This window comes from Epinephelus fuscoguttatus, linkage group LG3 (genome assembly GCF_011397635.1).
Source record: "Epinephelus fuscoguttatus linkage group LG3, E.fuscoguttatus.final_Chr_v1".
In the NCBI taxonomy this organism is placed as follows: Eukaryota; Metazoa; Chordata; class Actinopteri; order Perciformes; family Serranidae; genus Epinephelus; species Epinephelus fuscoguttatus.
The window spans coordinates 23281696-23305215 of NC_064754.1; the positions used below are offsets into that span (position 1 = coordinate 23281696).

Below are 23520 nucleotides of genomic sequence, written 5' to 3' on the forward strand. Positions count from 1 at the left end.
GCAGTACATTGTGGTCACATGTATAGTGAATTAAATAAACCTGCCTGGAACTCCCCAGGGACCCCTGGGGGTCACTGAATCTTTGGTAAAGAATCACTGTCTTAAAGGAATACTTCACCTGCAAACTAATCATTTGTGTATTGATAATACACACCGTTTTACTTTGACTTTAGGAAGAAAACTTTGCTTTTCTCACATGCCTTCACAATAAACAAAGAATAAAAAACGGAAAGGATCCACGTTTAACAGCCAAACCAAACATCTGTTTACAAACTCTCCCACAACTCGCGCAGTATAATCCAAGTTTAATTTATCCAGTTATTTGCTCAGTACTTCCCAAATGTGCATTTTCAATGAAACCTGACTTATTCAAAACACTTCCACATGAACAGTCTCACACAGGGAGGAGTAGCGCAACTCGGGAAGTGCTGGCATTTGAATGTACACACTCTCCCAGGTGCACTTTTCATATAAGTGGAAATAGTAGTAACAACTGAGCGAAAATCCATGTGTATGGGAAGTACTAAGCATACAATTGGCTAAATGAGACCTGTGTTATACTGCATGAGTTGTGTGAGTGTTACAGTTTTCTCAGTTTTCAGATTCTGTGTTGACTGTGGTGGCATGTTAGAAAAACAAACTTCATGCATCCAACGTAACGGGCTGATTAAATTAACTGCGAAAGATAATTTTGTGGGCGAAGTATTCCTTTGATATCACTTGAGACTGAGGTTGTGTTACCTGTGTTGATGTCTGTGTCTCTGCAGGTGTTATGCATCAGCGTCTATCAGTCTGGGATACGATATAGACATCGGTGTCGCCATGTCAGTATAGACTAGGTGTAGGTGTGTTTGACTAAAAACCCAGATGGATGTTTTCATTTCTCATTTCCCAGAGTCCTGGCTTTGTGCCAGCTGTCCTCTGCCTCCCATGACGCAGTGTCCTTCAGCCCCCAAAACATAGTCCAGCACCGTGACTCAGCTCAGATCAAAGCCTACAGCAGTTTACCTCTAACAATGAGCGAACGGCTGAACCGAGTGTCACAGATGTGTCTGAGTTTCCTGAGCGTGTGCGTCTGGAGGTAACACTAAGTTAATACATTCCTGTGTCTTCATCTGGTTCCTTCACAGTGCAAAGCCTTCTGAAATGTAATCATAATAAGGCTTGATGTATTATTGGGGGTGAAAACTGAGTGGAAATTTGGAGAAAAGTGAATTTCAAACATAAATGAGAGAATGTGGAGGGAAAAAGAAAACCTCAGCTCAGAGAGTGGGCCACAGAAGCTGCCATGTGCGCGGGCGCAGCCGTGAAATCAGCCTGATCCAATAGATTCTGTTTATCTGGCACGACTACAAGTGAAAGCAATTGGAAATCTGGGGGAGATTTGGAGAAGGCTGTGGATTCGGAGAGAGAGAGAAAAAAAATGAGCAAAAAAGTAATACTGTCTGCTCTACAGTCTGGCAAAGCAGGCGTGTTTTCAGATCAGCCTTTAACAAGGTTAATGGTGATTTTTCTCCACAGGCGCCGTTTTACTGTAAAAGCCTCATCCTCGCACGCTTTATCTCTGTCATTTTTACTCTCTTCTCTTTCCGTTCCTCTTTGTTCTCTTCATCTCCTCTCCCTGTGACTGCCGTACCTGCTGCTGCTCCACATCATTTCTGTTTTTCCATGCTAACTCTGTGTTTTTTGGCTCATTATCCTCCCCAGCCACCAAATGCAGCTGTTTCGAATTCACCCAGATCAAACAGCCCATTTTTTAGGGCACGTTTCCCCAGCTCCTGTCTCATGGTACGATTTTCACCGCGCACACACATTCACACCACACATTCACATATACATACACAAACAACAATTACATCAAATGATCAATTTAACAGTTTTATTAGAATCTTGCAATAGTTTTGCAAACACAAGTATGGCAATATCTGCATCAAGATATACAGTAGTAACTGGTTTTATTGGTTTATGGTGAAGGATGTCTACTGTATGTTTACTGGATAGTTGCTGAGAAATATTGTACAAAGCATCTGAGTAAAAAGTCATTTTTGGAATTGGAAAAAAAAAGCATTTTGTATATATTCATATATTAATAAGAAATGCACTGCCATGGCTGTGGAGATATGGCTTAGTCTCTCTACACCCGATTCATCACCGTGAACAGAAAATGGCAATGACGTGACTCCACATACAGTGACGCGATAATGTACTGTGTACCAACACATTCTGAGTCATTCATGCCTAAAAGGAGTTTATTTAGGAGGAGACAGGTTTGATGATAACGTTGCTCCCTCGAGTAGAGGGAAAGGTTTTTTTGTTTTGTTTGTTTGTTTGTTTGTTTTGCAGTGGGTGTTGATTGAGGACCAGTAAATAAACAGTTCATTAATGTTGTTCCGTTAAAGGAATAGTTTGACATTTTGGGAAACAAATTTATTTGCTTTCTTGTGGAGGATTAGACGAGAAGATTGATACTACTCTCATGTGCGTATGGTGGATATGACGCTGCCTGTGACACACTCTCACTCCCAACAGACGCTCTAGGTACCCCTCCAGTGTCAGTTTTGGATGCTCAGGGACGGTGTGTCAATGTACGCTTGTTACGTTCCTGTGTATTTTAAAAATAAACTTCCATTTTCACAGTAAACGTACAGTTTTTCCTTATTGAATGCACTTTGTTTTTAGCTTTAGGCCAGTGGTTCCCAACTGTTCCAGCTACAGGGTCCAGATTTCTCCTTAGTCATTAGTTCAAGGTCCACACAGCTTAATATGTTCAGTGTCATACTTTCGTTTGGCCATGTTGTCAAGCTAGTTTGCTGTCTCTGTCAAGCAGCTGTTCGTTGGTCAGTCAATCTACAGCAGCAAACGGCACTTCAAAATTAAAGCTCTGTGCTGGAAATTCACTGTACTTCAAAATAAAGTGTGTTTTTTACAAACTTAAGTTGAGAGTCACTTGTGGCCCATTCAGAATGGACCCGTGACCCACTTTTGGACCACGACCCACCATTTGGGAACCACTGGTTAGATGACAAGCATGCGGTCAGGTTTAGAAACATTGCTAACGTAATGTAACATCACATATGTCACGTGACATACATCACTAGTGCAGTATGCTACACAAACTGGCACACTATGTTGTTATTAAAATAATAGACTTTGTTTCAGATGTGAAATGAAAAGTGGTCTCCTGGGTAAAAGTCATGAGTTTGTTGGACCCATTGTACATCAATGCAGACCTTCTTGCTCTTTATACTACAGCAGTTGCTCAGAGCATTAAAAAATGCTGCCAACCTATGCGTCTCATACTTCTGCTAAAGGGTACCCCTGTGCATCCGTATCTGACGGCAAGGCCGGTATTTGTCGAGTTGAGAGTAAGACAGTGTTGGAAGCTACAGGCATGAGATGCCTAGCTTAGCTTAGTTTAGCTTAGCATAAAGCTTGGAAATACAAAAGCAGTTTGCCTGGATTTGAACAAAGTTAACAAAATCTGCTAGATGGCACCTCTACAGCTCTGTAATTAGCACGTTATATATATATGTGTATATATACACATATATATATATATATATATATATATATATATATATGTATATGTATATATACATATATATATATATATATATGTATATGTATATTATATGCTCATTTACAAAAACAGAATTAAAAATGACAAGTTGTGGTTTTACAGGGGGTTATATGCTAGATTAATTCTAGGCCAAGCACAGTGACTTCCTGTGATAGCACATTGATTTAACAGTCTGACACATAACCTCCCCATAAAACTACAACTTGTCATCTTAACACTACGCATAAGAGAAACGAGAAATATGTTAACTATTGAGCTTGAGAGGTGCTGGTAGGCTAACCGTTTCCTCCTGCTTCCAGGCTTTATGCGAAGCTAAGCTAAGCTAACAGTCTCCGATCTGTAGCTTCATATTCACCCGACAGACATGAGAGTGGTGTCAAACTTCTTATTTTACTTTCAGCAAGAAAATGAGTAAGTGTATTTCCCAAAATGTCGAGTAATTCCATATCAAAATAAATAGCCAACAGTCAAAGCCTATATTTCTGGAGTGCAGAAGGGTCATACAGTGGCATGAGAACATTACCGATAACACTGTCATAATTATCAGGAATCTTATGTGTATAGGTTTCAACATTTTTACATTACCATTCTTTGGGACACATTTGTTTCAAACTTATTTTAGTGCAATATGTCCAGTTATTTTAAAAAAACACTCAAACTTGAATTAGCTAAACTTCAGGTCAACAGTGTCTACATCCATCATTTCATTTCATTTTGTGAGTGCGCAAAGTTTCTATTTTAAAACCAAAAAAGTCAAGAACTTTCTTTCACGTGTCTCAGGTTCAATAGTTTGTGATTTCTTGATTTTATTGTGGTGCTCATCAACAATACCGCCATGGGTTAGGAAATCATTTTTAAACAGCAACAACTCAAGGATCCATCACTTGATACATCTTGTTACAAAATAAGAAATACTTTTTGATTATTATTATTATTTTTTTTTTCTGTTTGAGCCACTTGGACAATGATGCAAAAAGTAAAAAAAAAAAAAAAAGTTGCAAAATCAAATAACTTTACTTAATAAGAAGATAAATGTACTCTCTCTAACATTCAGGTAGTAAGTTCCATAAGTCTCTCACAATGTATGATACATTCATTTCTCTATTTGGCCCTCTCTGGCACCAACCCTTACTGTAAATTCTTCTCTGTGATCCAACACACAGAACATGGCGAGTGGGAAACACACATTTTTTTCCAATATTCCAACAAGATGGTTAAAGTAGAAATGTTTTATACTATACTCAACATAAGGACTTGCCGTATTATTTACAATATATACTGTAAAATTGTAAATCAGGTGAGATAAAAAGGCACAAGTTTCCCTTTTTTAAATACAATGTAAACATCTCATCAAAAAGCATGCATTAACATTTCATTTTACAAAAAGGATATCATTTTTAGACAAAGTACTTAAATATTGTTTTCCAGCAAAATATAATTCTCTCAAAAATACTTTCCCATTCATCCTATGAACCTTTTGACATTTTTTTTATTCTTTAAAAAGGACAAAAAAAGGGGCAAAATAAAGAAACAGTGAGAGAATAGCGTAAGGGTCCTTCACAACTTGAACACAATAATGCACAACAAAGACATATTGTAAAATGAGGCCTTTCTGACAAGGGACTGTATGAAAATGATTGTGTAGGGGAGGGGGACTGAACCTTATATGTTCTTTTATAAAGGAGCCAGACCCTACACAACATAGCTAATATTTTCTTTGGACCCTCCCAATAAATCAAAATCATATATTCATGGGAAACATAACAGCCAGTCTGCTAAACATTTGGGTTTAAAAAACCATTTAATGAGCCATCTGATTTGAAAAATCCTTATGAGAACTGCCCTAGAATGAATAAAAAAAATATTACTCTGGGATGATAATAAGTTGAAACCCCCTCCTCCTGCTCTATCAAATCCAGATCCCTTGAGCCAAAATTAAAAATACATAACCCTCCCCCGCTTCTGTACGCCCCGAATAATTTTCGTACAGTCCCTAACGACAGTCATGCCACTGCCATCTCTGTACACCAATCTCCACACAATTACTGCCACATAAGAGACCTCCTAGTGTAGCACAGTGCCGTCATTATGAGAGCTGAGGCCACAAATATATTACACCAGCACCCGGCTGTGCTAATGATGTCATGTTGTCTAACTTTAGGCTGGGTGACCATGCAGAAAGTCTTTTCCCGCATCATCACAGTTGCTTATCAAAACAGACAATTCCTGCTAGCTGCACTAATGCCTCATTTCACATTGTATCTCCTCTGTGCAAATCTAAATGTGGAAATAGGATATGGCTAATCCTATAACATAAATGCATAATACCCACACTGAAAGAGCAGATCAACTGTGCACATGCTTGCCAGAAAGAAAAAAAAAACAAAAAAAAAACACACGCACACACACAAACTTAAGCCATTCTCGCTCCATACACAAATGTAAATACACACTCACAGGGCACATTAAAAAAAAAAGAAACAAATAATCACACGCCCCCACTGTTTTTCTTTCCCAGCGGCTCTATCGCTTTTCAGTAGCATCATAGTAGTGTTCCACAACCACCCAGAAACCAGTGGGGTGTGAGACAAGTTAATGGTCCAGATGACTGGGCCTGCCATACCTAAAATAGTAGTACTTTGCCCAAAGATACTAGTAAGGAAACAAACTAAATTAGGAAAAGGTGATCATACCAACAGTTCTTCATCAAGCATTCGTCGACATGTACCTCAAAACATCTTCTGTACAACCGCTGAATAGAATGTGTTTAAGAAGTTGTTAATACCTGTACACATTTGCCTGGTTTTTGATACATTAGCCGTTTGCTGTAAGCACTGCATTTTGGATTATATCAACTTTACAGAGTATGTGTGTTTAAACTGCATGTCCACATAGTGTATTGTATGGACGGTCTACGCGTTACTGTACATGTTATGCTTTTGCCTGGCTTTGTAGAAATGAAGCACCTTAATGTAAAATGACTGGCTTGTCAAAAAACTAAACCTTTGCAACACACTTTTATAAAATGCTTTTTATTATTTCTGGGAAGAGTAGATAAGTGTTGGTTCACAAAGGGCTGGTTTTGCTTCATTGTGAGTAAAAACAGACATTTGGACAGCTGCTCTGGAGATAACACAAAACACAATTACTATGGATGCACCTCTGTCAAATCCATTACCAGCGGACTCTACCGAAATCGTTTCCGTAAGTGCATGATGTTTTTCCATCCTGCAGCACTCCTGACCATTTTCGCACAAAGGTAAAATCGCTCATCAGTATTGTCTTAATTCTACACCACAATGCCTAAAATAGTGACTTTATGAAATGGGAGCTTCACGTGCAAGCTTTTCTTTACACAAGAGAGACGTTCTTTTTTTTTATTATTTCAAAACAGCTTTAGCTTTGGACTTTTGCATATTAGTTTTGATTGTTTTACTACATATTTTAATTTAAAAAAATCAGTATATGAATGTTAATGATGGCTGTTATGACACCGATTGAGATTCAAACTTGGACTTGTTAGATTTAAAGTAATTATTCAGCTTATGATGATGCTTGTATAGCCCTTAGATTATATTCAAATAGACCTTTCACCTTACAGTCTAAAGATTCCTGCCTCCTCATTATGTCCTTTGCCTTGTAGTCTTGCAGTATGCTGCTACACTGCAAAGCGAAATCTAAGTATTGGCAATTTTTTTTTCCGTAGTGCTATTATTTGTGAAAGACTGCATAAGCCACATTTAATATTTGCAAAAACTCTCTCTAGATTTGTAAGGGAATCTGATTTTAGTGCATGTGGAGTGCATCTGTGCGTTTGTGTGAAGGCATGTGGACGGCATGTGTATCAATTTCCCTCTACGTGTGTGTGTGTGTGTGTGTGTGTGTGTGTCTGTGTATGTGTGTGTGCGCAGTGAATGTATCTAGCGCATCTAAGAAATGTATGGCTTTATCTCCATAGAAAATACTGTTATCGTCTTTGGGGCGGGGAGGGGGAGTTACTTCGGGATGCTTTGTCACATTTCTCTAAAGTCCTTCTCGGCGTGTCGCGCTTTTCTCCACGAACTATTCACAGCTCTGACCCGCTTGTGGTGATCGCAGTGTCAAATCAGTTCTCCTCTTTTTTTTTTTTTTAACTCCCGTCACCACGTCACTTATCTTTCCCATCCTAGACGAGGACGCTGGCATACTGGGCGACCGGGTGCGGGCCAACTGGTCTGGCCTTCTCTCGCACGTTTTTCTCTTCTTGAACTTCTTCGTCTTCCTCCTCTCTTCCAGTTACCTAATGCCGCTTCTGTCCCGACTGTTAAGTGAGTCACTTCTTGTGGAAGTAGATTGTGTGAGTGAGGCCTGACTCCACCTTTGGTATCTGGTCACTGATGATCTCCACCAACATTTCGGGGAACTCCACCTTCAGGGCCTGGGACTCGCGAAAGGTGTAGAAACAGAAGTCCAACAGGTTCCCCACCAGCTGGACAACACAGACACATAATATGATGAGAAACATGGTAAAGGTGTAGCTTTATAGTGCGTCTTTAATGGCTGGTAAAAAGGATTTTTATTATTTAATAGGAAAATATAAATCATGTGTACACTATTTCTAAATATGTGAGAATATAAGCAAACTACTGTATATTCTCATGGGTGTGTTTACATCCTGATGAGGCACTGACCCCTTTACAAGTCTTTTCAGCTCACCACTTGGGGGCACCACTGATTTTTTTCTAGACAACCCTCCTGTAAAGAAGGGTCATCCGTTCAGCACTAACCCCATTCACTCAGTCATTTGGGTCACTGAATTCTGGCCATTTATCTCTGTGACCTCTCGCTTGCTGACTCTCACTTCTTGGGGATGCGCCTGCACTGTCATTATGCCACATACAGCTTGACCCGTGCATAAAAGAAAGAGCAGTGATATAGCACATTTGCTGCAATGACAACTGTGTACTGTGCTCCAATATACTGTGAGCTGGCATTGATCCCCTTCTGTTCCATTCACCAATACAGGCTGGTCACCGCCTCTTCCAAAATAACCTCCCCCTCAGGGAGAGATTGGGATGCAATAATCCTTATTCCATGCCACAGCGCCATTGAACCGCTAAGTAAATGCATTATCCTAATCCACTATGCTGCCATTTTTCTCAAAACATGTCCAGAGATATTCGAGGCCCAATGTGCCACTGGACACCTCGCTCTGTGTGTGCAAAGGCATGGCATACCGAGAGGCTGCCAAGGGAAGCCTGTGCTGTACTGTAGGCCATTGGCATGGGCAGACAGACAGGGCAAGGGTACTTACATCATGCATGGCGTCCAGTAGCTTGGTGAGCTGGAAGAAGCGCTGCCAGGTTTGGCCAGAGTTGTTGGTTGCTTTTCCCACTGAACGCCGGAGCTCCTTAATGTAATTAACCCTCATCTCCTCAAACGCCGCCTGGTTCTTCAGACCCTCTTTGGGAACTGGGAAACAAAACAAATCCTCCTGTCATCGACTGGATTTAATGATGTTACGACCCAATACTGCAAAGAACAACTAATACGAGACTTGTGTGGATACCAGGCATATTTATTAGAAATGACTAAAACCTGTTGGTCATTTGACATAATTAGTGAGAATATGACTTAAATTACAAAAGTCTTTATGTGCTATTGGACTATACTGGCAGCTTTGCATGTTTTGCATACCTCACATTACTGCTACATTTCCAAACTATATTTAATGATTACTGAAGTCTCCTCATTGAATCAGTGTAGTTATTTTTTTATTTATTCATTTGAACATTTCCCAAATTTTCACTGATTAATGTGGAAGACTGCAATCCATCACAGTGAGCATTTAGTTGGCTGTAGAGTTGGGCGGTGTGACCACTGTGAGATGATGTCAACCATCAGAGATTTAACTGTTTATACTGAGGACACTGTGAGCAACGTTAACAAGCAGGAAGTATTCTTGGCAATATTGGAATTTTGTATTAATTTGCGGCGATGAGGTACTTTGATTTGCCTGGTATGTAAATCATTGGATTAGCAAAAACACACAAAAAAAGACATTCCCATCTCATATACATCAATATTACAATTCAGAATTAAATATACTGTATAAAGCATTTAATGCAATCATAAACAGGGACTATTATTTTTTTTTATAACTCTCTGACTCTGTTTTGAATTGAATTCTTGGTCTCAGATTTCTCTTGAAAAATAGTTCATGGCTTTAATTTGCTTGTCTACCTGTGTGTTTGTGTTAGACTACCAAATTTATAAAATCATTAATTTAAAATAAATTCTAAAAAGTAATTTTCAGTTTTCAATGTTTCTTTGAATATGAAAAAAAGTGTATTAATCATTTAAAAAAAAACCCATTTAAACCTTTATTATATAGAGTGACTTTGACAAAAAATAAAGTTACTAAATGCTCACTGTCTCTCAAGTTTCAGGTCGCTCTGAGCTGATTTTAACACCATACAGAAATGAGCTAAATAGCTGACTGTAATGTAGGACCGAAAATGTATAGTACGCTTTAGAAAATGCAAATTAAACCCCATCTGCAGTTAATGGGCCGAGCCATGCATAACCACCGGTATGTTCCTTTAATGTAGAAATGTGTAACTGTGTAAAGGGTAATTAGAGGTGCTCTGTGAATTACGCTCTGACTCCCACACAGTTGCCTTTTTTTGGACATTTTTCCTGTGTTGACAATCTAAGCCTATTTAAGCCGACTCATTACAACCACTTTCACCATTTCAAGGGGTAATTAGTTTTCATGTGTAGCTACTGATTCATGAAAGACCACTGATATACTGGAAGGCATTGATTAAAAGTTATCTCAGCCACAGTGACAGCGAAAAAGGGAACAACGGTGCTTGTGTTTGTTAAGGAGCTTAATCATTTTGTCAGCCAAACCTCATTCATCAGGCAGTTTGTTCAATGACCAGAGCTGTTAAATTACTGCAACCCTCATTCACATCATAATGATTTGGATGGTGGCATCAATGCACTTAAAATAAAAAGGGAAGTGTAATGGGAGAGAGTCGGACAGATGTGAGGAATGAGATAGAGTAACTGCGCCATGAGGATGCATCAAAATGTCTACAATATCTTTTTCTCTCGCACTTTCTCCCTCCCCATGCGCGAAGGAGAACAAAGTCACAGATATGGAAGTCTGCCAACACTCCTAAATGACATTCAGCTGCTGGCTACCAGATTAAGAAACATCTCACCTCTCAAAGAGCACACCTCAAATCAGTCTGAGGAAACGCCTTGAGTTGTCCTTCAACCGAGACTGAGATATTACGATATACAGTACACCATGTGACTTCTTCAACCATGAGAGTTTTTGCAATACCGTTCATACCAAGACAGCTACGTCTTTAATAGCTGTGGGTGTGTTAGGTCATTTGAGGCAACACTGCAAATCAATGACCTTTATGGCAATAGGATTTTCTTTAAATTAATTTGCTGGATTTGCTAAAAACAGACATTTATTTCTGGTTATTTACCAATAAAGAGATTCTCAATTAACTTTCTAGAAACTTTACATAACATTACATATACCATGACGGAAGATTTCATCCATATCCCCCACTTCCAATCCTGTGTGTGAAAGAGGATTAGGACCACATGGGAAAATGTATTTAGCTTTGAGAGTCAGAATTCTGACTTTAAACTCAGGCCTTAATACATTTTACATGTGACCCTAATTGTCTCCTGTACCTCTGTTAATAATTACAAAAGTTATTACTATTATTAAGGAATAGGGCTGCAACTTTCATTCCACTGTTTTCATTATCAATTAATGTTGATTATTTTCTCGATAATAATTCTACATAATTTTTATATTTGCTATTTATTGTATTTTGTATCTGCAAATTTGCTTTTTCTGCAATGATATTTTAGTCCTGGTATATTGTACTCTTCCAACTTTATATTGTAACTGCTGCACAGTGATTTCTCTCTTATCTTATCTCTTGTTTTCTTTTCTTAAAATGTTTTATCTGACCAACACCCAAAGATATTCATATAACAATTGCATAATATAAAGCAATCAAAACTCTTGAACAAATAATTGATTACCAAAAGAGTAGCAGATTCATTTTCTGTTGATTGACTTATTCATTAATCAGCTAATCATTGCATCTCTAAGGTGGAGCATTTAGGACTGAGCTCTACACATGCGTGTAACAGAACATGGTACCTCATTCAGTTGCCACAGGCACAGTAACCAGACCTCTTGTTCGTTCGCAGCATGGCTAAACATGTCGAGAAGAGACAATGGTATCAACGTCTCGTGAACTTTTATAGCGTTTTTGAAACCTCACGAAAATATCTTTTACAGCAGGATGTGAAATTCTGAGCCCTAATGGGTTAAACGACCTCCCTTTAAAAACTAAATTATGTGCTTTCTCCAGTACGTTTAAGTCGCCAGTTGTAGCAGCACTAGCATAAAGCAGCGAGTGACAGGGTCTGTTTTGAGTTCTGTAGAATGAGTAGCCATAAGCAAAAGCCTGTTTCTTGTCAGTTATTATTGCATCTTTTTGAGAACAGATCATTGAAGGTCAATAAATCTGAGAGCATTTGTCTGGCTTCATCACATCCTCTCTTTCTGTCTCTTTCTATGTGATTCTCCTCATTGTACTTTGATGTGCAATCACCTTTGAGCGTGACGTACATGAGGCTAAAGAGGGCAGATATGAAAACAGATTGGTGCAGAGGCTGTGATTTCTCTGCTTTATTTGGCTGACATGATGAGAATGTGCTAAAACCCAGGGCTGCATTTGGACCTTTTGTTTTCCTCCCACTGACCCTCATACGCCCTGATTAGAAACTGACCTGGCATTTAGGGGCGTTACCGTGACTGTCTCCAAAATAGGGCATTTATACCACCATAATTGGTGTCAAATGGATTTTCGCTGCAGGTATAGAGCCTCCGCAGCTAGGCCATATTTCATGCAGCTGCATTATCATGTGCACCAAAAGCCCAGGAAAGCTCTTTTGTCTGATGCACGTCGCACAAAGAGGCAAACTCATGCAGCTAGGAGATGCTATTGGCACATGTGTCATTCAAGGACATGCAGCCTCCTGCTCTGGGTTGCTGGTACATACCTAACTGACAGGGTGTCTCTTGGTTAAGATTTAATACCTGTTACTATTCATTAGGGAATTCAATAACTAGCTCTGCAGTAACAACTCACTGAAGCTTCAGGGTGTTGTCAGGTCACAGGAAATTTATATCTTAACATCACACAAGTAGAGTAATGACTGGTTAGAGTGAAAATGATTATGATCAGTCTTTTTACGTAATTAGAAAATGTGTCACACGAAACGCACCCATCACCTTGGTTAACACATTGTACATTTGTCCCACCTGGAAGGAGGCAGTTTGTTGAGAGAGCAAAATGAACAAGATAATCTATCAATACTATCTATGTCTGTGCAGAGGTGAGGAGTGTAACTGGCTCGAGCAGGCCACTGCTCCTGTACCAAATCCAAACAGGGTCATGAGACACCGCAGGCTCAATGAAACCTTAGCCAAGGTCAGAGAGGAATAACAGCCCTTCTCTCTTTTCTCTTTATCCCTCTTTCCCTCTCTTTCACTCACTCACTCGTTCCCTCTCTCTATGTAACACAACATTTTTCAAACCAGCCCAAAGGCACACACACACTCACTGACTCCGTAGCACTTGCTCAGCTGACAAGTTCTGACAACTCCTCTGTAAACATTTCTGCCGCTACTCCTTCCACGAGGCCCTAGCATTACCTCTGAATGACTGTAACGAAGAGCGCTTGCTACAGTGCCTCAGAAAATCCAGAGACGGACTGCTTTTTAAAAAAATATATTATTCACAAGTGCTTTTGCTGAAATGTTTGTCGAAGCTCCATACAGTACGCTTGCTCACAGGTACAGGAATTTATCTGCTGCACATTAGAAATATGAAATTTTCTTTCCCCATCTCTCATATTTTACTGCTTTATTTCCACCAAATCCAATAACCACAGCAAATTGAAGCACCTTAAATTCCCTGTTTCAGTTCTGTATCCCGGCTTCTTTCATCCGCACCCTCTCCTTCAAAATTCCAGCCCTGGGTTTGAAGGAAGTAAAGAAAAATAGCAGGTCTTGGAGCATTGCCTGGTGCTTGACTGGCCTTTATTAAGTACAGCAGGGCTCTCTGGAAAACCTCCAGAGGACCAGGGAGGAGAGGAGAGGGAGGCCACAGCAACAGAAGGACCGGCTCTGCCAACCGCCCCCCATCCCCCCTTTGTATTCTCTTTCTTTCTCCCTATAGCTATGCACCTGTCTCTTTCTCACCAACACAAGCTCTCACTGTCAACATTTGTCTGATTTCACTCTTTAAATCTCCCTTTTCCCCTTTGGTTTCTCATCCTCTCTGTATTCTCTCTCTCTTCCTCATCCCTCCAAACATCCAATAGCAGAAGTCCAGCTGGAGCTCCCCTGCTTACAGATGACTCAACAACACTGAGTTTATGTCAGGGAAATGCGTTCACTCCGCCTCTTCCATATGTCACTGTACTATGAAGCCAAACCTTATACAATTGATCAGGGATATATTGTATGTTTAATAATCTACTGACAGAATCTTGTTTTTTCTTTTCTAAATTTGTATTTAAAAGGAATATGTTACCCACAAAATGCCCATTTGTATATCAGTCAGTCATGCCGTATTAGCTTAAATTTGTAAAGAAAACTTTTTCTCACATGCCTCCACAGAAACTGCTAATATCCATTTGTCAATTGAATGACCTTGTCCAACAACATAATTATATCAAAACATCCGTGTACAAATTCTCACACAACTCGTGCAGTATAATCCAAGTCTCATTTATCCAGTGGAATGCTCAGTGCTTCCCAAACACATGCTTTTTCACTAAAAAACCTCTTTGTTGTCTGGCTTTGAAGAGAGGACAGATGAGTTTTACTTTCAGTTCAGTTTTGAATAGTAAGGTTTCAGTGGAAAAGCATGTGTTTGGGAAGTACACAGAAAACAGCTTTCCTAATGGATTCACTTACACGACATCACTTATTAATTAACAAATTGATCATATTGTGGGTGAAGTATTCCTTTAATTGTTGCAGTTTTTAATAATCACAACTCACCAGAAAAATACCTTTTATTAGTTATGGCTGGGTTTAGAAACTGAAAATAGTTGGACTGCAGTTTTGCAAGTCTGGAGACCTTTTCATATGTTGGCTTAGAAACTGCAAGACTACATTTGAAGTCTGATATTTTTTTTGTTTTACAAAAATGGATCAGGATTACAGCCAATTTACAAAAACTTTAAGGCCTTCACATGCCATTTGATAACCGTGAAATATGCAGTTTTTTCTGTCAAGACTTTAAAATAAATCTTATTAAAATTGTGTCATCAATCATACATGATTAGTTCAAAGCCAGTAAAAATACCTATTACATCGTCTGAGCAGTTCTGACCTTCTGATAGCTTGTAATATTAATGATACACAACTTTCAGTTTCTTCTATGGTTAAATGCATTATAGCTCATTTTGGATAATGGTGTGATAGTTAATTGGCCAAAATGTAAACACAAAGTGGAAGAACTCGAGATGCTAGGATGAAATTAAGTTAACCATGGTTGTGTTTTTTCTGCCCATCTGAGTCCAGCATTCACGCATCACTTTCAGAGGCCTCAGTAACTGAAAAATAAATACTCTGCCAATGAATATTTCCACTGATTGGCACTGGTGCTGGAGTTCAAAGAGTTTGAAGTCTGGCCAGCATGCACACTCTTCAAATAGATCGCCATGACTCTCTCTCTACCCCCCGCCATCCTCACCTCTCTCTCTCTGTCAATATCGAACATCTATTGACTCAAAAAAACCACACGCTTAGACTTATGCATAAATATATGACTGCAGCAGGTCTTGTGAGTCCCAGTGTTGTTTTAAGGTTTGCGGTGATCTTTTTAAATAGCTGTGAGTGGGTGTGGATGGTGGAGTTATGACACAGCTGCCACCACGGAATCTTTAATTGTTACTATTGAACTGACAGCAACAGCTCACAGGGTGTTGAGGTGGTGGAAAAACCAGTGCTTTCAGTTTCCAACTGAGTAACTTGGTCCAACACATCCCCTCAGTGAGGCTGCAATGCCTGTGGGCGCAGTGGCAACACGGCGGGACCTCCTTCAGTGAGTGATAGACATAGACGTCTGCTCAACCATGGGCAATTAAAGTAAATAAAATAATATAAAACAGAGTAGCCTTTGCTCGGGGGAACGCAAAGACGAAAGCTTTGCTCTCTTCTTCCATTTGCATACATTCTGTGCTGCTACACAAACAGGTGCATGCAACATCAATTCTATTTCCATGCTTGTTATGCATGTTAACGGATTACCGTGAATGATAATCTAACAGACTTTAAAAAGACACGATCGTGGGTGCAAGGAAGGCGGGTACAAACACTGCCAAAACAGTCTGAAAGGTGTGCGGTGGATGGAACAAAACACACAACATCTTATCAATGCATTGCCTCTGTGACAGGCAGTCTTTTGGTTTGAGGAATGTGGGAGATGTTGGGTGGCTCAGGCCATAAAAAGCATTGCACCTTTGCCTGTATGTGGTGTAGAGGCAGACAAACACTCCAGGACCTCTCTTGTGGACGGTAACTCCTGTGTAGCCAGACCTATTTCCACAGCGCTGTGTCAGAGGTAGAGAAAGGTCTGGAAGCACCTATTATTATCCTGGTATAGGGGGCAAAAAGGCTCTGGGTTGTTTGTAGTGCCCTGAACCAATCGCAATCGTCTTAAGGGGTGCTAAGCTCAGGATGCAACGATGGCGTCCTTGCAAAATGGTAGCATGCAGATAGCGGAAGGGGAGGAGAATGCTCGCTGAAACGAGTAGGTATATCTGCGGCTGGAGCAGCTAAGTGACCTGCCCACCAGCCACATGACTCGCCTACTATACCCACAAGTCAGTCTATGATCAGCCCCCTCCACTCCAAGTGGAAGCCCTGAGGAAACGTTAGCATTTAGCCAGCTATGAAGTGTTAGGTCAATAAGAGGCAGTTCAGGTAAGTGTTAGGGTAAGGGCTACAGCTTTTTACATTTAAAGTAAATCACATCTTCATCTATAATCAATTATTTAGTGGATTATTGCCTTGTTTGGCCTCATATTTATTCACTACAACCTGGTCTTGTAGCAGGGCTCGAAATCAGTGTTGCGTTAGCGCTGCAGCTCTACACGTCTCGTCTAAAATATCAAGCTTATACCCACAGCCTGCATTCGGTGAATCAAACTAGTTCTCAATTAACCAAAGATTATCAGTGGAGTTAAAACACCTGCACCGTTGATTCTGATGAATCCTTCTTGCATCTGCACCCCATAATGGTTGAGTCGAGGTGCAGCCAAAGTGGCCAATGCACATGTTTAAGGCCCATTAAAATGATGTGTATCACAGCAGCACACTGTCCATTCATGGGAAACGTGTTCTCACATGGAGTTGGTGCGTTGAAGTAGATTTAAAACGACCTGGCAGTTATGATCTCTACAATCAAAAACATACTGAATCATCCCACATGAACACTGTTGGATGACATTGAATGCAGCATCAGAAGAAAGGAGCATTCACCTCACGCTGGGAAGTTACTAAAAAAAACAGATGTCTATATGGTCCGCTTTAAATGGGACTGCAGTTCAATGTTACCAGGCACAATGGTGATATTAAGTGGTTCTGAACGGCGCTCTCTATCAGTGGAGTCTGGACTTCTTTTAAATTATAGAATTAATGTTATTGTTCGTTGGTCTGTCTGAGTTATGGATAGCCTGAAATTTCAATTAATTATGCTTGGGATTGATGAGGACTGCATAATATTTTTTAAATAATTTAATTCCAAATGCCATTTTGTTATGCAGTTATTAATTTGTGCTTGTGGGGAGAAAAAAAAAAGCAGTGTGAGCAGGTGGGGATATAATGAATAAATAAGTGTTCTTGCAGGGCCTGTAGCTTCACTGCCTACCTGTACTGAGAAGCAGAAGGACCTTCATGGAGAGGAACTCGTCGTAGGTTAGCTGCAGTCGTACAAACTCCTGGCTCACCTGCCTCATGCCCAGACACAGGTCGTACATGGCTGACTGCTGCATGCGCTCCCTGAAGACAGAGGGAGGAGGGAGGAGAGGATGACGACATAGGGATTTTGAGATTCACAAAAAGTAGTGTCTTTCACAACCCCTTTATTAGTTACAGTCCACCTTCAGTACTCACTCGTCCACACACTCATTTATTCATTCATTTACTCACTCATTGTGGTTTTAAATCACAATTTTATGTAACTTACTCATTCATTTCCTACCACTAGCCTCGTGAAACAATATTTCCACACAGTGCAGAGGAGGATCCTGCTAGTCTGGGCTAAGAGCAGAATACCAAATCCCCCCAGATTGCAGAATGCTGCGTACAGTATCACACCACAGATGCACCACTTTTCTAAGGCTGTGGCAGCCTACGAGAGACCCCATATCTAACCCTAGTCACCATAGAAACATACTCAGGAAGGATGTATAATTTCCAACATGTTTATAACGACAGAAATGACACATACATGAACATATGTTCACCACACAGGCATGTGCATGTTTACCAAACAGGTTTATGTGCTTGGATGTGTCGAAAATACATCATTGAGTGCGCACGCCGATGGTGCATGCCTGTTGTGCGTTACATTCTCGTCACTCCCCTTCTCTCTCACACACATTTTATCAGCAAAATAATCTGGATTGCGTCACAGAGTTCACAAAAACAGGAAAGAAACATTAGTAGGGATAAAGCATGAGCCAATCAGAAATGTGCTCTGCAGATGCCACAGATTCAGGGGAATCTCTGGCTTTAGATGCCACTTCTCTTTGCTATAAATCACCATCACATCCAGGCTACATTGATTAAATGCAAGTGGCGTGGCTTGACTTGAAAGAGGTCGGCGTTTTACCCACAATACAGTGGAGCTGCATCATTACATGGGCAGTGAGGGTGGAGACTTCACTCTGATAACAACTAGACTAAACATTTTGTAGAGGGGACCAGAGGCAGCCGATTGGAAACGAGTGCATAATGTTCCCATCAAAGCATAAGATGGATTTTACAGTATTTACTGTACAGCTCTGTCTGTCGGCCCGACTAAATAACTGATAAACTGTGACAACGTCTGGGAGAGGAGCAGTCCCGTTTCCCTGCTGAGCAGCACTGTGTATGTGAGCAGTTTCACAAAGTGCAGCATAACATCATTTGATACAACTTTGGGCTGGAGTTTCTAAAGTCTCCACACGTTTGCTCTCCCTCTCTTTCTCTCTCCCTCTCTCTCTCTCTCTCCCTAGCACTCTCTTCCTGAAATCAATTTTGCTGAATCACTGCCCAAAATGAGCTGCTGGTTTTGGGGAGGAAAGAGAAAAAAAACTGGCAGAAATCTCTCCTTCCCACCTTCTCCCTCTCTCTTTCTCATCTCTCTGTATCTCTCTGTCTGCTTCTTGCTCTCACTTCTTTTTCTCTCTCAGCCCTCCTCTCTCAGTCTTGAACTCGCTCTATTTCTCTGTTTCTATGGTAAAAGATTCAGGAGAGAAGCACAACTGAGGAAAAGGGAGAGTTCAGATTCACCTTTGGCTGGGAGAGGCCAACAAAATTTGTTTGTTGAGAAAAGTGTATCCAAACAAATTGCTCAAAGTCTGACTGAAATCACAATTAAAGGACCTAATCCCATTTCAGATTTTTATCCTCACCCCTCGATCAAGTGCAACCTTGCCCCTGGGAACAGAGTTAAAAGGGGCAGTGGTTGAAATCTTCCCCGATGATATAGGACAACCATTCAAGACCCTGATACGTTATCGATACGCTGGCACATGCATAAACAGATGCATGAATGGTGCTGGACATTGCAAATATGCCGCCTTCTGCAGCAGTGATTTCTCTTGCATTGGCTACAGGCAGCCTTTTGCAGTTGTCAGGATGCTCGCGATTTTATCACTAGCGATGCTCTGTAGGCTAATGTTAGCAACCCCACCCTGGCAGTCTGCACTGTCATTAGAGGAGCGGTAACAAGTGCAACAACTTCACTGCCAAACTTAAGTTAAATTTTGGGCCTCATATACCATCAAATGGGTGGAATGAGACATGGACATATGTCAAAGTGAGAAACTCTCATACAGAGATCAGCAATAACAATGAAATGTTAGCTAGCAAGCGAGTTAGCTGCCAAGACATTGGCATACTAGCCACTTATTTAGCTGTGATTGATATAAAGAAAAGGACCATAAAAGACATTAAACTGAGATAATACCCCATGATCCCAACAAGAACTGGGACACCCTAACCATAGACGTGAACAGGCAAAATGGTGAGATAAGGGCTGACTGGTATTGGGCCTTAGTTATTTTCTTTTATAGTCAAATAAGTGGCTAGGACAAAATTATCCTAAAAACATATTAATTACTATATTTTATGGTGAAAAGGTGATTTTTTTCCTAGCTACATCAGAAATGCTCCTTCAGCCTTTAAACCTCTGAGTGGTTCGGCCAGTGTTTGTATTTGTGTGTGTCTGTGATTGACAGCTGAGCCTACAGGGAGACAGTGACACAATGTAAATCATCATGCAGCGGTAACTGCAGTTTACAAGCCAACAACGGTGTTGTGTTAGAAGTGGTATTGACAAATAAGACTATACAGCATCTGAACTGACTGACATTGACATTTGACGGTGAAATGCAGCTGTTCACTGTGCTAAAGCTGATGAGCTAATTAGCTATCTAGTCTAAAAAGTGACATTAAAAGTGCACTTTTCACTGATGGTTGCTGTCTGTGTCGTCAGCAGTTGTATACTGCTGTCTGTGACAGTAAGACACAGATTAGAATAAAAGGATTTGTTTTGCTATATTAAAAAAATGCTCTCTGCATAGATGGAAAACCAACAGTGTACTGTATGGTACTAGTGATACACTTGCTAGTTGGCACCAGAAAAGTTGGTTAAATTTATTATAAAAATTACTATTTTATGCAATTTTGTTCATGAAAATACCGTTGTAATAATAGGCATGTTTCCTAAAGAGTAATTTTCCTATAGAAAACTGTTTTCAATAAATGTTATTCATTATGTTTTATTTAGTGAGTTGTTGTCATGTGTTGTAAGATAATGTGCAATGTTTTTAATGCATGGTACGAAGTGCTACGGATTTCAGTGGCATCTGAAATACAGTTTGGTTAATGAAAACTGCGATTAACAATTTCAAATGGGTCTTGTAATATGAATATAACGTAACATATTTTTATAGGCAGTGTTTACCATGATAAGTTAAATTATGCTAAATTTGGACTATTGTCTGAGTGTTCTTTTTAATTTTTAGATTAGTCGATTAATCTATGTTTAAACCTCCATTTAGGGAAACTGGTCGTAGAGGAATATCCCTAACTGGCAGAGGCACAAACATCAAGTTACGTTTAAATTTCACACTGACACACTTGTCAACAAGCTACGACAAACACTGAATATGTGTACAGAAACTAGCTTTCCCATGCTCAGTAGGAAGCAGATTATTGAAGCCTTGTCTGTCTTGGATTACAGTTATCTATAGACATGTCTTTGCCTCCATTTCCTAGATTCAGTTCATCACTCTGCCCTCAGATTATCTACTGGTCACCATTACTCTACTTATCATAGCATCTAATACGAAAAGGTTTGGTGGTCATCTCTAATGGTAAGATGTGATAGGCTTTGCCTTCTATTTATTTATAAAGTCCTACATCGTGTCTTTATTAAACTGGACCTGTAGTCGTTATTAACTCCTTCAAGTGATTGGCTAGATTCAAGATTCAAGAACTTCATCATTATGCAAGCATAATGAAATTGCAAATGGGTCATTCTCAAATGGTGCATACTAAAAAAAAAGGTAAAAAACATAAGCAATATTAAGTATATAAAATATATAAAAGTACATTGATTGTAGAGGCATCAGTTAATTAATTTGTGCGTGTTTTGTTAAAATCTAAATCAGTCGAAATCAGTGTAAATGAGGGCATGTCCTCAGTGATTCCTAGAGATTTCAATAAAGGTTAAATGAATGAATGACAAAAACGGGGAGATGATGCATTGCTTAAATATGTTGCATTTTAATTCTACCTTCAAAAATGTTGCCTGTCTAACATGAACATTAATTAAATGAGCGAGGGAGCACCCAGAACTTTTAGGGAAATAGCTTTGTTTATCTGTTTGCACATCAAAGACTAAATGACACAGATTACGCAGGCTTACTTTGTCTTTAGTGTAAAATGCACATCTGTCTTCGCAGTATTTACGCTCAATCAGTGACAGAATCCACTCTAATAGCTGAGCGAGCAGACAGTCTATTCAATAAATGCCTTAATGCTCTGAGTCAATAAGCACTAAGTAGCTATGGAAACAAGTGTACACTGTCCAGGCCCCTGAAGACTGAGTGGACTCAGCAAAATTATGGACCGATTTTGTCCTCGTTTTTTGACAGAGTTATCAATGAACTAAACAACAGAGACTACTGTACTTTGGCAACAAGCGAACAACACACCTTGACCTCATAACAGGTCTGAAAACACACAGTGGAGTTGGCAGTGACACAAAGCAGCGAGCATGTGACCAACATCCAGGCCGCCATCATCTCCCGCCGGTCTACATCTCATCTCCTCTGTCAGGCTCAGTACCAGGCCCATCAGTCAGTGCTGTAAATGCATCACATGCAGCAACTGCAGCATGCTGTACTGTTCAGTATATATCTTAATTTCTCTGCAAAGCATACGTTTTCATTTATTATATAAATGCATGTGCACTTCTCAGTTACTCCAAACTGAACTTGCCAAAATGACACGAACCATTAAGTCCCTATCACAAAATTAGATTTTCTCCAAAAGCTGTTGTCATCTCACAGAAGGAAACACATAATTCTTAATAAACTGTGATCCACTTGGCACTAAATTGATTAGAGGTTCAGAGGATCTCTGGTGTGGCAATCTAATGCTTTACCAACTGTACTAAGCTCCCAGTGATACAACACAGGCTCACAGAGGCTGGAGCTGTGTTGCACAATGGCATTTGTGCTGCTGTTTATTTATTTGTTTATTTGGGACAAACTGACCCACTGACATTGACTTACACAAGCTATTAGTTGGAGCTTTTAAACCTGCCCCTGACTGAACCCGCTCCTCTACAGCCGGCTGCCTACAGAGGCTGCTATTCTCAGTTTTGATTAATTCTGTAACATTCAATTCATCAGCGGCCATGCAGCACAGCTCCAACACAAAAAAGGCCCACGTACACTTCCTCTCCACTTGCTCTCCTGTTCAGACATATTAACACAGATCAAGTGGACCATTGACTGCCCTTCCTCGGCTTTGATCGTCTGTGCCTGACGTAATTAAGCAACCACAAAAAGGTACAGAAGTGTTTCCATGTGAAGTGCCACAGATCAGGTACAAGATTAGGACCTTGTTTAAAGCACACCAGGACTTCCTCAAAACAACGTCATTATTGCGAAAACTAAATTTGGCCCTTTGAATAGTTTTCAATGAATGTTAATGGCATGCTCACTCAGAATAGCACAGCAGGAAAACACACTTCTTCTTTCTCTCCAAATTCTTGCAAAATTGATGTTTATGCATAAATTTGCATTTGAAGAGCAGCTTAAAATAACAGCAGCTACCAAACATTAATAGACAAAGCCTGACTGTTCAACCAATTACTGTATCTCCTAATTATATACTCTGAAAAACAAATTATTCTTTCTAATATCTGTAGTAGACATGTTTGTGTTTTGGGGATCCCGCAGGACATCAGACAACATCAAATGCATTTTATATTATATGTATTCTATTCATGGAAATGCTAAATTTTGGTGCTTGGCACTATAAAAACAGATGAAATGGCACAGAGGTGACCTCCTCTCTCTGTTATGTTTTTGAAAATAAGATTGTA

General features: G+C 39.9%; 1 protein-coding gene across 1 annotated transcript in view; it reads right to left on the reverse strand.

Annotated features, from left to right (window-relative positions):
- Positions 1 to 4356: 4356 nt before the first annotated feature.
- nr3c2 (nuclear receptor subfamily 3, group C, member 2) overlaps positions 4357 to 23520 on the reverse strand; it is a 93112-nt gene continuing 73948 nt past the window's right edge. The window contains exons 7-9 of the mRNA XM_049572342.1: positions 17560 to 17690; positions 8874 to 9031; positions 4357 to 8048 (exon numbers count right to left, since the gene is read on the reverse strand). Of these exons, the coding sequence (XP_049428299.1) occupies positions 7893 to 8048; positions 8874 to 9031; positions 17560 to 17690 (445 nt within the window). The 3' untranslated portion in view covers positions 4357 to 7892. The remainder of the gene's footprint in view (positions 8049 to 8873; positions 9032 to 17559; positions 17691 to 23520) is intronic.